The sequence below is a fragment of the Chenopodium quinoa genome, unplaced genomic scaffold (genome assembly GCF_001683475.1).
Source record: "Chenopodium quinoa cultivar QQ74 unplaced genomic scaffold, ASM168347v1, whole genome shotgun sequence".
In the NCBI taxonomy this organism is placed as follows: domain Eukaryota; kingdom Viridiplantae; phylum Streptophyta; class Magnoliopsida; order Caryophyllales; family Amaranthaceae; genus Chenopodium; species Chenopodium quinoa.
The window spans coordinates 2,577,616-2,592,448 of record NW_018744151.1 but is presented as its reverse complement, the minus strand read 5'-3'; the positions used below and the strand labels follow the sequence as shown (position 1 = coordinate 2,592,448).

The 14,833-nt window shown below is 32.9% G+C and overlaps 2 protein-coding genes across 2 annotated transcripts; one reads left to right on the top strand and one right to left on the bottom strand.

Annotated features, from left to right (window-relative positions):
• The first annotated feature begins 976 nt into the window (after positions 1-976).
• Positions 977-3,388, top strand: LOC110693764 (polyphenol oxidase, chloroplastic-like). The gene has a single exon (XM_021870935.1). The coding sequence runs from the start codon at positions 1,129-1,131 to the stop codon at positions 3,040-3,042; it is 1,914 nt and encodes a 637-aa protein (XP_021726627.1). The 5' UTR covers positions 977-1,128; the 3' UTR covers positions 3,043-3,388.
• Positions 3,389-6,439: 3,051 nt separating this feature from the next.
• On the bottom strand, positions 6,440-8,536 carry LOC110693575 (polyphenol oxidase, chloroplastic-like). The gene has a single exon (XM_021870707.1). The coding sequence runs from the start codon at positions 8,401-8,403 to the stop codon at positions 6,571-6,573; it is 1,833 nt and encodes a 610-aa protein (XP_021726399.1). The 5' UTR covers positions 8,404-8,536; the 3' UTR covers positions 6,440-6,570.
• Positions 8,537-14,833: the final 6,297 nt, after the last annotated feature.

Here is a 14,833-nt window from a genome sequence, read left to right as displayed (position 1 = left end):
AATCAATCAAGCTATTATTAGCGGGGGAAAGTGTAGTACTAATAGCTTTTGACTTTTAACCTTTTAGGAAGTAAAAAAAAAAGGCGGGGGAAACGTTTGCTTAATTATTAACATGTGTCCACATAATACAAAGACGGGCTTAAAATGTCGATAAGGTGATAAAAACAATAGCCCCATGCGACATTATTCTAAAATTGAGCCATTACATATTGTTTCAGAAGTGGACATGTACATTACGCGATTTTTATAAGTTATGATAAAAATTGAATGATTAAACTAGGAGGATTAAAATACGCGACATCACATGACCCAACTTTTAACGAACCCTTCACTTCTTTTCTCTCAAAGGCTAGGTGCTGCAGTTACTTACTTGCTCATCCCGTTCATACTTAAACCATCCATGCCGCATATATGTTCATACTTCATTATTATATTATACTCCGTAGATATTAATTACATATTAAAACATCACCATTCATTTATTTTAATTAATAATAATTCAATCCAGTTTAGCTCAGCTATGCTTGGGTTAGATTGATCTGAGTTCATTCAAAACGAAATTTTACCAAGCTTACTAGCTAGCCTAGGCCTAAGGGCAAGCTGATTCGACTCGGCTCTCTTACATCCCTAATTTAAGCTCATTTAGTAGAAACATGCATTTGCTTAATTTGTACCGAGTACCACGTTATGTAGTAATTAGATGAGTTTCTGGTGGACATAAATTAATCCTTGTTTATAAATGCAAATTTGCAATTTGCACTACGTTAACTTAATTACTTAATTACTAGTCGAAATGTACTTATTATGGTATAGGATTACTACATAAACGGAAATTAAAAATATAAGTACGTAGCTGGTGCCGAATTCCTTAATTTCTATCTATTCTTTACTTAGTTTTAATACTACATGCATGTTGCATCCGTTACATATTATTTGCAACGATTAGACATTTTCCCTCTATGTTTTATGTCAAATCGTTGCAAATAATATGTGCCGGAGGTAGTACGTGTTATAGGTACGGAGTACTTGTCAATTTTTTTTTATGAAAAATGCATTTAATTTGTTAATGATGTTTTTAACTAAAGTAAGTAATTGATTCCCCTAATTTTATCAACCGTTATAAATATAATGGTAGTACATCTACCCATTCTCCTGCCATATGCCCATATACCAATTAAAAAAAAAACCATGCACATAATAGCAATGGCCTTATTACTTCCTCCTTCCACCACCACCAACCTCTCCGCCGTCTCACGTAACCCTTTGCTATTGAATTCATTACAACTTACCACCTATAGATGGAGCCAAACTCGCCGTGTTACACCCAAGATTTTATGCAATACCTCAACAAATGATGATCAACACACCCCACAAAAAAACCATGCAGAGACCAAAAAGTTGGATAGGAGAAACATGCTCCTAGGGTTAGGAGGTCTTTATGGGGCAGCCACTTCCTTAAGTGGAGGGTATGTTACCCTAGCTGCCCCAACCGCCCCGGATGTGAGCCAATGTGGGCCATCCATATTAGATAATGGTAAAATCTTAAATTGTTGTCCACCTAAACCCTCACAAGCTATGGACTTCAAGCTACCTATAGTAAGTCCCTATGACTTGAGGACCCGACCCGCGGCCCATTTAGTTGATGGCAAGTACTTAGAAAAGTACTCCAAAGCCCTAGCCTTAATGAAAGCTCTTCCTGATAGTGACCCTCGTAGCTTTAAGCAACAAGCTAATATACATTGTGCTTATTGTAACGACGGTTATCATCAAGTCGGGTTACCGGATTTGGACTTTCAAGTCCATGGATCTTGGTTATTTTTCCCTTTTCATAGGGCTTACCTTTACTTCTATGAAAAAATCTTGGGTAAGTTGATTGATGACCCGAATTTTGTTATACCATACTGGAATTGGGATCATCCTAATGGTATGGTAATCCCTTCCATGTTTAATGACCCTAAATCTCCTTTATTCGACCCTATTCGTGATCAAACCCATCTCCCTCCTACGGTCATGGATCTAACCTATGACGGCCCACCCGAACAACCTTACAATAACAACAATATGTCCTACAATGATCAAATAACCCTTAACCTTACTATTATGTACCGCCAAATGGTGTCCAATGCCAAGAAACCTACAATGTTCCTAGGGGAACCTTACCGGGCTGGGGATCAACCTAGCCCGGGATCTGGATCTATGGAAAACCAACCACACGGGACGGTCCATACTTGGACCGGTAACCCTCCACCAAATACTCCCACGTGGGAGGACATGGGCATTTTTTACTCGGCCGGGCGGGATCCAATCTTTTATGCCCACCATGCTCAAGTGGATAGGACATGGTCCATATGGAAGTCATTGTTCCCTAAGAACAAAGACTTTAAGGACAAAGATTTCTTAAACACCTATTTTTATTTTTATGATGAAAATGCTAAACTAATAAAAATATATGTACGTGATTGCTTGGATACCAAGAAAATGGGTTACGTCTACCAACCAATGGACCTCCCTTGGCTTAAATCACGTCCAACTCCCCGCCTTCGCCTTAATAAATCATTAAAATCATCGTTCTCTATGGTTAAAAACGCGGTGGCTGCTGAAATCACCGTACCAACAATAACTTTCCCTAGGGCGTTAGACCACATTATACGAACAAACTTACAAAGGCCACAAAAGTCAAGAAGCAAGCTTGAGAAAGATGATGAAGAGGAGATTTTGGTCATTGAGGTCGAGTCAAGGCATGACCTTTACTCAAAATTCGACGTTTATGTCAATGATGAAGACGAAATTCCTACCAAGGAGAACCGTGCTAGGACGGAGTATGCCGGAAGTTACGTGAACGTACCACATAAACATCATAATAAGAAAGGTGATCATGGTAATAATAACTTGATGATGAAGACTACTATGAAATTAGGGTTAACTGATCTTATTGGTGATTTGGGGGCTGATGATGATGAAGGAATTGATGTTATCTTTGTACCTCGTACGGGAAATGAAAACTTGGTTATTAAGGATGTTAGGATTGAGTTTCTTTGTTAATTAATTATTAGTACTAATTAGTTATAATAATGTTTGTTTTGTGTGAATGGATCAACTGATCTTTTTTTGTTGATTTGATGATCTTTGTTATAGGTAATTAATAATAATAAAAGGAGTTATTGGTCTACAATGTATGTTGTCATGCTTTCTATTGCTTAAAATTTATTTTCACCAAGCTTATCTATATTAGAATTTAAGGTAATAAAGAGAATAATGCCTAAAAATATATGGATCTTCTTAAATTAAATGAAAAAATAAATAAATTAAATGGATAATTTCAGTCAGGGATTACTCGGCCGTTCTAGAGTTACTTGATCAGGAATTATTCAGTCAGGAGTTGGTTGGTCTTGGTCAGAATTACTTGTGTGTTAGCTGATCACATGGTGTAGCCATTGGCCAGCCACACACAAAAATTGTGTTACTTCTTAGTGTGTTAAAACTTATAAGTAATGCAGTTATAATTATTATAAAATACTCATAAAATAATTAACCGCTAAATCGCTAATATAATATAATAATAATAAAAAATATGTCCTCTATTTCAAACTAATTGGCTTGAATGGCTACATTAGAGTAGTTGGACTTTAAATTACTGGACCCTACACTTTAATTAATGTTGATGTCTCTTTCATCAGGTTCACTAATCACTGTCACTAATATTTGGTCAAAGAGGCCCTTTCCACTTATTCAAAGGACAAAGAGAATTGGCCTAATAGTATTTCAACATAATTTAATTGCACTTTGATATTGACTTGTCAATATTAAGAAATGTTTGTCAATAATATAAAGAAATACTCGTCAGTTGTCACACAATTATACACTTATACCCGAAGTTAAAAGGTAATTTAATTAAAAGAGTAAGCAAGAACTAAGTATTAATTACATACACATAATAATAGCACTAATCGATGTATAAATACTTTTAGCTTTTCATTACATATTTTAGTCCATAAGAGTGAGGGATAGCTCAAGTGGTTAGAGTTTCCCTCCCGGTTCCAGGATATCCTTGGATCAATTCTCGCCCCCGCCCTCGTGGCTCTCTAAACACAAAAAAAAAAAAAAAAATAATAATTTCTAGTCCAAAATTCCACTAAAAGTAAAATATAGAACAAACTAACATTATTATTATTATTATTATTATTATTATTTTTGAAAATTATTATTATTATTATTATTAATGAATCATTTTTGTAAAAAATACAAAAATAATAAGAACGAGAATATATTTTGGTACTTATCGAAAGAATATGCCAACGTATATAATAGTATAGGGCTCAATAATCAAATGTAACCAAGTCTCGTTGAGGTAGCTCGTATCATGTGCTACAAACTTCAATTCAGTGTAACTTGGTATCTTATAATTTCACCGACAGCTAAAAACGGCAAAAATATAATTACCATCACCTTCGATGTCATTTAATACATTTTTGTACAAATTAAAAAATAAATAATTGAGTGTATTGTAGTATAAGGCCCTGTTTGATTCACCTTAATTTTGTTGAACTGAAATTATTTTTACTGAACTAAACTTATTTTTACTTAACTGAACTTAATTTTACTGAACTGAAATTATTTTTACTGATCTTAAATTATTTTTACTGATTTTCTATTATAATTCTTCTTTAAAAAAACTGAATTTACTGAACTGAAATTATTTTTACTGAACTGAAATTAATTTTACTGAACTGAATTTATTTTTACTGAACTGGAATTATTTTTACTTAATATTATTTTTACATGGCCTAAATTTCATGTGTGGACTGTGGAGTATATATATATATATATATATATATATATATATATATATATATATATATATATATATATATATATATATATATATATATAATATTTGTTTCATCACCCACCTACGTTAGTTTTTCAGGAATAAAAAATGGGGGTTGTTAAATATCGCCCTCAAATATCTAAGTAACGCCCGCAAAATAAAATAAAATTACGTATTTATCCTTATAATAATGATTATAAAAAATAATTAATTTCACCTCAATTTCACACTTTTACTATACACAATTTTTTTTTACCATTCTCTCTAGTGGTCAACGGCCACCAACGCTCATCGAACAACCACCCAAACCACCGTGAGTTTCAAAATCAAGCAAATTTTTTAAATTTTGCAAAATCAATTTCGTTAGATCTTATAGACAACGACGAAATACAAGAAACACAACTTTAGACGCTTGTAGAAGGCTCGTCAAACCGTATGAAATCGGTACGTCGCGATAATTTTTTTAAAAAGATTCAAAACCCAGGAAACACCTAGTTTTTTAGAATACCCTTGGCTGAAACGCCTAGTTTTTTTAGAATATCCTAGGCTGAAACGCCAAAAAACTAGACGTTTCAGCCTAGGGTATTCTAAAAAACTAGGCGTTTCACCTCAAATGCCCAGATTTTTCATACAACCACACGGTTGTTCACAATAACTCACTCAATCAATTCCAAACATAAATAGAATCAATTAGAATTGTAATCTTATAAGGATTCTAACTAATATAACTACAAATTACTCCATATTAAATTACATAAAAGTAAACAATGCCTAACTAAGTACAAACTTATTAAATTGCTACTTATTAACTACAACTACTTACTAAATTATTTACACAAATTAATACTCATACTTACCTTATAATGCTTACAACTTGCTACATACAAAATATAACTAACACATTATCATTACGTACTTGCATACCTAACAAAGCTTGATCCAGTGGAAATATTTAATTTACACACACGCTGGGATCAAATATCACAAGGTGATTCCTTGAGTGTATAATATTGCTTAACCTTTTCCCACACTCCTACGGGTTCCAACCCACTAAATCAAATCGGAATATAGTCAAGATAGTTCGTCACAAGAAAACCTCAAACCTTTCAAATTTGAGTAAACTTGTTACGTGCAACGTACAGCAATTAATAGTATACTTTAATGTGTACTATTCCGTAGTTTATTCTATTACTATTCTAACCAAACAGATAAGTTTGCACGCACATGAAGATTATAGAAGATGGCATATACTCTAACTATATTTAGCATTTTTGTATATAAAAATGAATAAACTTCGAGATTTTAGGTAAAGCCACATAACCATACAATCAATAAGAATCAAAATCTATTAAAATATTGTCCTAATAGCCTTCAAGTCTATCAAAAATAGCAAATTCAACTTATTGAAATCAGATTACGGAATACCTGAAATATTACTACTCCCTCCATTCCCTAAATTACATTCCTCTTTCTCTCTATTATGTGAGGAATAAATGCTAGAAAGAGGAATGTAATTTAGGGACGGAGGGAATATATATTTATTCGTACGTTTTTGAAATTTAAAGCGCACATATATTAAATTACATTAAGTTAAAATTGACATTTACAATGTAAAATATAAATAATTCATCACAATCGATAAGCATCCAACATCTTATTTCAAAATTTTGAAGTACAAAAACAATCACACAAGAAAAAAAAAAAACACCCCATACAAAACAGTATTACATACGAGCAATCAATTAAGCAATCTCAATCTTCATACTCTTGATAACAACATTACCCTTACTTCCTGCCCTAAGCACCAAATTAACCGTGACACCTTCATCATCATCAGCTCCTAATTGAACAATTAATTGAGTCAAACCAACCCTAAAAGTTGTCTCCAAGTCATGGTTTCCCCTATTATTACCATGTGTGTGTCTATGAGGTACATTCACAAAACTCCCGGCATATTCGGCCTTCACTTGCATCTTCTTAGACGGTATATCATCCTCATCGTTGATGTACACGTCAAACTTCACATACTCGTCGTGTTTCTTGACATCAACCTCTATCACAAGCACTTCCTCATCGCGGTCTTTGTCTCTTTTACTCCTAGACTTTTTTGGCCTTGTAACGTTTGTACGTAACGACTTGTTTAATGGCTTAGGGAACTTAACGACTTTATTTGATTTCGATGTCGATTCCATGGCATTAGCTGTTGGAGGGGTTGATGAAGTTACACTTCTTACCCTAGATGATGAGCTTGCGGTAGGTTGAGCATTGATCCAAGGCAAGTCAACTTCTTGGTAATTATACCCAAGTTTCGTAGAGTCTACGCAATCTCTAACTCTTACCCTAACAGCTTGTGCATTTTCATTATAAAATATAAACGCCGCGTTTAACCAATCTGAATCGGTATAATCACGTCTGTTACCTCCTAAGGTTTTCCAAACGGACCACATACGGTCCATATTGGCATGGTGAGCATAAAATAGGGGGTCACGTGCGGCCGAGTAGAAGTTACCCATGTTTTCCAAATTGGGTCGATTACGGTCACCAGTCCAAACATGGACGGTCCCGTGAGGTATGTTCTCTACAGATCCACCCCCCGGGTTGGGAAAACTCCCAGCCCGGTAAGGTGCACCTAGGAACAACCTCGCGGTAGTAGAGTTATTCACCATTTGGCGATTCAATACCGTGAGATTGTTTGCAATCATGGATTGATCAGGTAAATCATTGGAATCTATACCATCATAGTTGAGATCCAACACTTTAGGGGGTTGGTGACCCCGGTCTCGGATTGGATCAAATAGGGGAGAGTTTTGATCTGTGTACATCGCGGGCATTGTCATGCCCGCTTGTGTGTCCCAATTCCAAAAGGGTATGGCAAAAGTCGGGTCATCGATCAAATTGCCTAGTATTCTCTCATAAAAGTAGAGATACCACCTATGAAATGGGTAAAATAGCCAAGAATTATGGACTTGGAGGTCCATATTTGGAAACCCTACTTGAGAGTAACCTCCATTACAATAAGCACAATGCACATTAGCTTGTTGGGTAAAACTACGTGGGTCGGTAGAAGGGAGGGCTTTCATTAAGGACATAGCCCTAGTAAATTTCTCTCTAAATTCGTCGTCCACCAAATGGGCCGGTTGTCGAACCCTTAAGGTGGTAGGAGGGGTTGGAAGAACAAAGTCCACTATGCTTGTGGTTCTAGGTGGACAACAATTTAGGCCTTGAGCATTAGAGGGCAAATCCGCCGGGCCACAAGCATTAGGATTTGGTGTTTGCACGGGGGCAGCTAGAGTGGATGGCGCGCCACCTAAAGTGGTGGCGGCACCATACAAACCTCCTAGCCCAATGAGCATATTTCTTCTATTAAACATATTGGCACCCCCTTCATTATTGGTTGTTTTAGGGTTTTGGTCACCATCTTTAGCTACTTTGCATGAGATTTTCGGTATAGGACGACGACCAAGGCTTCTTGAAATGGATAGTTGGGATGTTTTGGGGAATACATGGTGGTGTTTAAACTCGGCGGCACCGGAGATGGTGGTAGTGGTGGTGGGAGGAGAATATAGAGAGGACATTGCTTGTAATGATAGTAAGATAAGAATATTAAACTTGAAAACTTCGTTGATCTTTATAATACAATGGGGTGGTTCATTAGTCAATATTTAAAATTAAGACAAGATATTAAAATGGGAATCTTTGTTAGAATATTAACATAAATTAAGAATAGAAGCTCAAAACTAAATGACACACCATGTGAAGCATTAACAAGAATATACAATAAACTTGTACAGGATTTATGGGGAAAACAATTCCATACCTTGAGAAAATGCAAGCAATAACTTCTACCCATGATAATTTTTCTATTATACTGTGTTGCAGTCTTGCAGACGTAATATAGTACTGTATTAATTCATTAATTTGTGATAAGTTTAAAAATGTCAATTAAGTCAAATTAAGCTAAGGTACAAATGTTGTTTAAAAAAAAAAAGAAGAAGCTAAGGTACAAATGTCTAATGTTAAGATAATGGAAATACATACATAACTGTAATTTTTCCTCAAAAAAAAAAACATAACTCTAATTAATGTGACTGAGAAATTAAATGGTGATTTAAATTGATAGCCTAGTAGAATACATGTCACCGCAATTCTTCATAAGTTTAGGATATATATATACACCAGTGTATAGATTTTTAGCTTCCGTTTAATCGTACATGACAAGCTCTGACGTGCGTTAACTGTTCCATCTTGTAAATCTATAAGTTTGTCTCCTTTTTAATACTCCCTCCGTTTCATATTACTCGCAACAAAGGAATATTATTTGTGAGATATAAAAAATTCTTTTGTTGCAAGTAATATGTAATGGAGAAAGTAGTTATAAACCTAAAATTGATAAATAATTAAAGACTTATTTAAAATTAAGGAAATTAAAGATAGCTCACCCTAACTAACCCACTAAGGTACTAACTACTAACCCTGAAGCCGAGGTGTCGGCAATTAGTTTAATTGATACTCGTAGCTAATACGTGTACTTCTTAATTTGTCCTAGTAAAATTTTAGAACTCCCAAAACTAGAAAGACATGTATCACACATGATGCAATGAAAATGGCATCAAAGACGCTAATATGTAATTTAGCAATTATCGAGTTTCTAAAGATTCTAAAATTGTCCTTAGTTCTTTCCCGGTTAATTCTTATTTGATTTTGTTAAATTCGTTTTCATTATCATTAATTGTCAATTGTAAATGTTGTATGACTTTAATTAATGAAATTTTAGTGTCATTTATGACTTCTTTCAAAAAAATAATAATATTCCGGTAATAATAATACGTAGTGATAAACTAAATGTACTCTCTTTGTATTTGTACTTAACAGGAGGCTGAACTTTGTACATAGTCCATCTATAAAACCTAAAATGTTATTACTACATTCATATTTTATTACTTAGCTTCTCCATTTGCACTATTTATTTAATCAACTTTCATTGATTTTTGTGATTTATACATACATAAGAAAAAAAATATTGTCTTGCGGGCACTTGTAATAATCGTCTTAATGAATAGATTATTAACTTTCAACTGTTATACTACCTTCATTTCTTTTCATTTGCATCGATTAGACATTTTCTACTCACATTTTATGTCAAATCGTTGCTATATAAAGAAATGGAGGTAGTAATTTACACTTCATGATAATTAAATATAATACAGTTCAAAGAGACATACATTTCAGGAGAAATGCAAGTAATAAAATATGAAGAGAGTACTTTTTACTTAATTTTTTTTAATATAATTATAGATTTAGCTTGTCGTACAAGTTTTTTTTTGGTAAAATTTAAAATTCACATCGCATTCATATAGGACTTGTTGATAAAATAAGTAAGGGAAGTTTTAAGAGTATATAACAAATATTCTAAAAGAAGGAAGAACTTAAAGATAGGGGATGGAGTATATTGTGCTTAATTAATCTCCTTTAAAAATTACTACGTAATAAGTTAATAATCTTTAATTGTATTTCAGCGAAATGTGCGAAAAATGTGATACAGTGTAAGATTTATTCAACGATAATAATTTTGATGAAGGAAATCTTATTTGATTTAATTTTATGTATATATTAATTTAGATATCTATTTTACATGTCATATGACTTTTCATAAATAAATTAATATGCTTCAAAAAAAAAAAAGAAAAAAAATATCTTTCACCAAAACTCAAGAGCTGGTTTGTGTTCCTAAACTTAGATATAGTAGCTAGAAGTCTTCTAGAATGAATACGTGGTAGAGACTAGTTAATGAACAACCTCCTCATCAATTTGGGATCAGATTATTTAGAAAATATATTACGAGTATATATTTGATTTAAATTATAATTAAATAATTATGTATGGTTTTCTTGTAATCATGTATGAACTGTGTCACGAGTCACGACTAAGAAAATCTATTTAATAAGCAAGTATATATAGATATTCAAACTATGTATCACATGATTCATGGCATAACATTAGGTGTAGAATAAAAAACTAGAGTAATATGTAGAAACATTGAAATGATATTTTTCATATACTTCTATTTTTTGAGCAATACCCAATAAAGGGGTATATGCGTCTTTTCATGTACTAGTTGAGGGGTACATGTGTAATTTCCTCACCAAACATTAAAAGCAAAAAACAAACAGTAATTGGACAACTCATCAAAAGTACTGAATAAATGATCCTGCTTTTTCAATATATTTACAAAAATGTCATCAGATTAATAAAAATTCGTTATCTGGCAGATTAACTTGTATTTCCCCATTTTTTAAAAATATTCTTTTATTGGACATATACAAGCTCACAATAAATTAAACAGTAGTATTACAAGTTTTAGTGTTGTGGAAATTACAAATAGCTCTATGCCTTTACTAGTTTGATTTTACAAACTAATACGGAGTAAACAAAAAAAAAAAAAAAAAAAATTCATACGAGTACATCTTAAAATCTTCATGCATAGGGGTTATATAACACGGTCTTCAACGTGAATCACAGGGCATAAGGTCACCATGTAGAATTTCGCAAACATTTTCATTTCATATAAATATAGGTTTGATAATAAATGGTTAAAAATAGTTACAATTAGAAAATAATAGAATATGTTACTGCACCTCTCTCGGTCCAAAAATAATACTTTGCACGAATTATATTATTACGAGTTTTAATTATTTGCGCTTTTGCTAATTAAAACAAAACAATTATGATACGCCACATGAAGAGTATATCTGTTTGAAGCATTAATCTACTTACTAACTTTGAATAATTTATGTTTACCAACTCCTACTATACGCATCTCATAGAACATACTCGTTCAAGCTAACGTGTAATACAAAAATAGAGTATAAATTAATATCATTTAATCAAAACTTATCACAACTAATCTAATAATTTTTTTCATTATTATTATTATTAAAAAAAAATAGACCTTGTCGATCTCCTCATACAGATCAGATTTATGGTAGTAGCGTCAAAAAAAAAAAAGTAATAATAATAATAATAATAATTCTTTGAACATTAACATGTTCAAGTGCCTGCAAAAACAGAACTATAAAATGAGTAAAATGATGTTTTCAAGCCTTGGTTCATGCATATCATAGATGTTTTACCTTAATTAATTGATTGTTATTGTTATATATATACATACTTTGTATTATCTAGATATGATTTCTACGTCGGGTTATTTAGTTAATGTTATCCCCTATAATATATAAGTATATTCTGATATGAGTGAATTTGAGAAGGACTTGTCAAAAAAAAAAAAAAAAAAAAAAAAAAATTGAGAAGGAAATCGTTATATAATCTGTGCAATCGAGAACAAGAAGCTTGTGCCAATTCAACACATGCCTACAAGGTTTATGTACCAGCGCGACAATGGCAGAAAACATAATTAACCATAATTATATATGTATGTATTATTACAAATTAAATAGTGTCAAGACTCAAGAGTACGTGACAATAATACATAAATAATATTAATATATTGAAGGTAAGTATTAATAAATTATATATTAGTCTATGCATAAACTTGGACTAGATAGACAGACATCTTTAGGTTGATTATAATCTTGTTTATATTGTATAAAATTTAGGTATCATCTTTTAATTGTATAAATTATTACCAAAATGACAAATTATTGTTGAAACCAATATGGCACAAAATCACACACCATATATGAAGAGAATATGTTAATTAGATTTGAAACATCAATCCGTAGGACGGTGATTTGCTTTGACTATATGATGCCTAATTAACCTCTTCATGAAATGTGTTGGTATTTCTATAGATCCTTAATTACAATTGATTATGCTCGGTATGATTCAACTTAACTTAAAATTCTTAACAAGTGCATGCTATAAGTTTGGACGAGTTAAGACAAAATATAAGTTTTCATTTTATTTCAGATCAGATAAAATAGGTAAATCAAACCGCTAATTGATTGAGTGCGATTTGATTAATCAATCAAAATGTCAACTTGCATTGCCATTGAAAAGTAGAGTGTAGAATAATTTGAGCATATATAACTACCAAGCCTTTGATCAGCATGGATTTGGTATTCCAAGTGTGACAATTAAATAGTGTTAGGGATTTGATTACGTTATGTAGTCCATGTAGAATACTAATTAAATTAAATTACGTAGTAGGTTGATGATCTGGGCCATCTTATCTAACATCCAAGTTTCAGATTATTATATGTATGAAACTTGTATTACTTTCTGTTAGATAAATTAAATTGTTTGATGACCTTGAATTTTTTTTTTTTTTATTTTTATTTTTATTATTTTTTTATTTTTTTTGCATGATTATTCTACACTAATGACCTCAATGATGAACATGCGCATATATAATTAACATAAAGTACGTTCCTAGCTAATTCCATTTTACGTAAACCTGAGGGTAAGTTTACAATGTAGTACAAAACTACAAATACCTTACTAGCTATATGGATTACATAAATCCTTGTCCTAATTTATAAATAGATCTTTACATTATATATACAAAAAAAAAAAAAAAATCTCCGTAATATGTAGTAAGTAGTACATAATTAAACTAAGGAAATTTTGTCAAATAACACCTTTTAAGTGTGTTTTGTTGTGAGAAAACACCTTATAAAATATTTTTTGTGAAAACACACCTAATACCAGAAATTATTTGTGAAATAACACCTTAAGGCGGTTTCCGACATGTTGACTTGGTTTTACGGTGTTGACTACCACGTGGGAGTCACGTGCACCAACTTACCCCCCTCCCTTCTAATTTTTTACCCTTTCTTTCCCTCTAACTTTATTTTCTCTCTCCTCTCAATTTCTTCCCCAATTAACCCCCTGCTCTTCCACCCAAACTCCATTGTTCCCCTTTGAAGAAGATGAACTCCAAATTTGAGCTCCAATTTCTGCAAATATACTCAATTGGCATAATTACGAGGCAGCTATGTAAGTAGCATTAATGAAAGACTTATTCCATTAATTTTGTTGATTTTGCGAATCATCGTAAGTTAGGGTTTTAAATTGAAATTAGGGTTTTTTATTTGGGGGTCAATTAATCTTAGCAATGTTCTATAGGATGGAGGTAGTAGTAATGTCGAGGCTTCCCTTGTTTACCCATGACAGACACAAAGAAAAGGACAGAGAAATTTAGGCAAATACTCAAACATAAATTGAGTAACAAATGAGAGGAGAGATAAATTTTTACACTTACCCAATTCCTTAGCCAAATTTAAACCACGAATTGAAGCAGTCAATTTGTCACTACCATGGCCTAGCAACTTCCAGAAGCTTTTAATGGTGATGTGAGCAGCAACACAGAGAGAAGCAATTGAGAGGAGAGAGAAAGAAATTGAGAGGAGAGAGAAAATAGAGTTGGAGGGAAAGAAAGAGTAAAAAATTAGAAGGGAGGGGGGTAAATCGGCGCAGGTGACTCACACGTGGTGGTCTACGCTGTGAAACCAAGTCAACATGTCTGAAACCACCCTTAGGTGTTATTTTACAAATAATTTTTGGTATTAGGTGTGTTTTCACAAAAAAAATTTATAAGGTGTTTTCTCACAACAAATCACAATTAAAAGGTGTTATCTGACAAAATTTCCTTAAACTAATGAACAAGTATATGCATTCCCCTTAAAAAAAAAAAAAAGTATATGCATGGGTTGTGGATATTATTAATTTACTAGTCCACCATGACAATAGTCCAAAAGATTAATAGGCACTACACATGTTTTGGGTACACGTTATAATAGGTTTGTTAAACGTCGCCCGCAAATCTCCACATAAAGCCCACAAATATTTTTACTTTGACTCTTTTGCCCTTTTTCTAATTTTTACCGAAACCGTAATTCACTCTCACGAAGAATGTGGAGCTGGAGTGGATCGCCGAGGGACACCGAAGAGCCGTCATCGTCGCCGGAAAGCGAGATAATCCGGGGGAAAAATTACGAAAAGTAGGGGTGGCGTATGGTCAGGACGCCGCCACCATGGCTGTGGCGT

Excerpts from the sequence above, each read along its gene's own strand:
- LOC110693764 (XM_021870935.1), top strand. The coding sequence starts at position 1,129 with ATGGTAGTACATCTACCCATTCTCCTGCCATATGCCCATATACCAATT.
- LOC110693575 (XM_021870707.1), bottom strand. The coding sequence starts at position 8,403 with ATGTCCTCTCTATATTCTCCTCCCACCACCACTACCACCATCTCCGGT.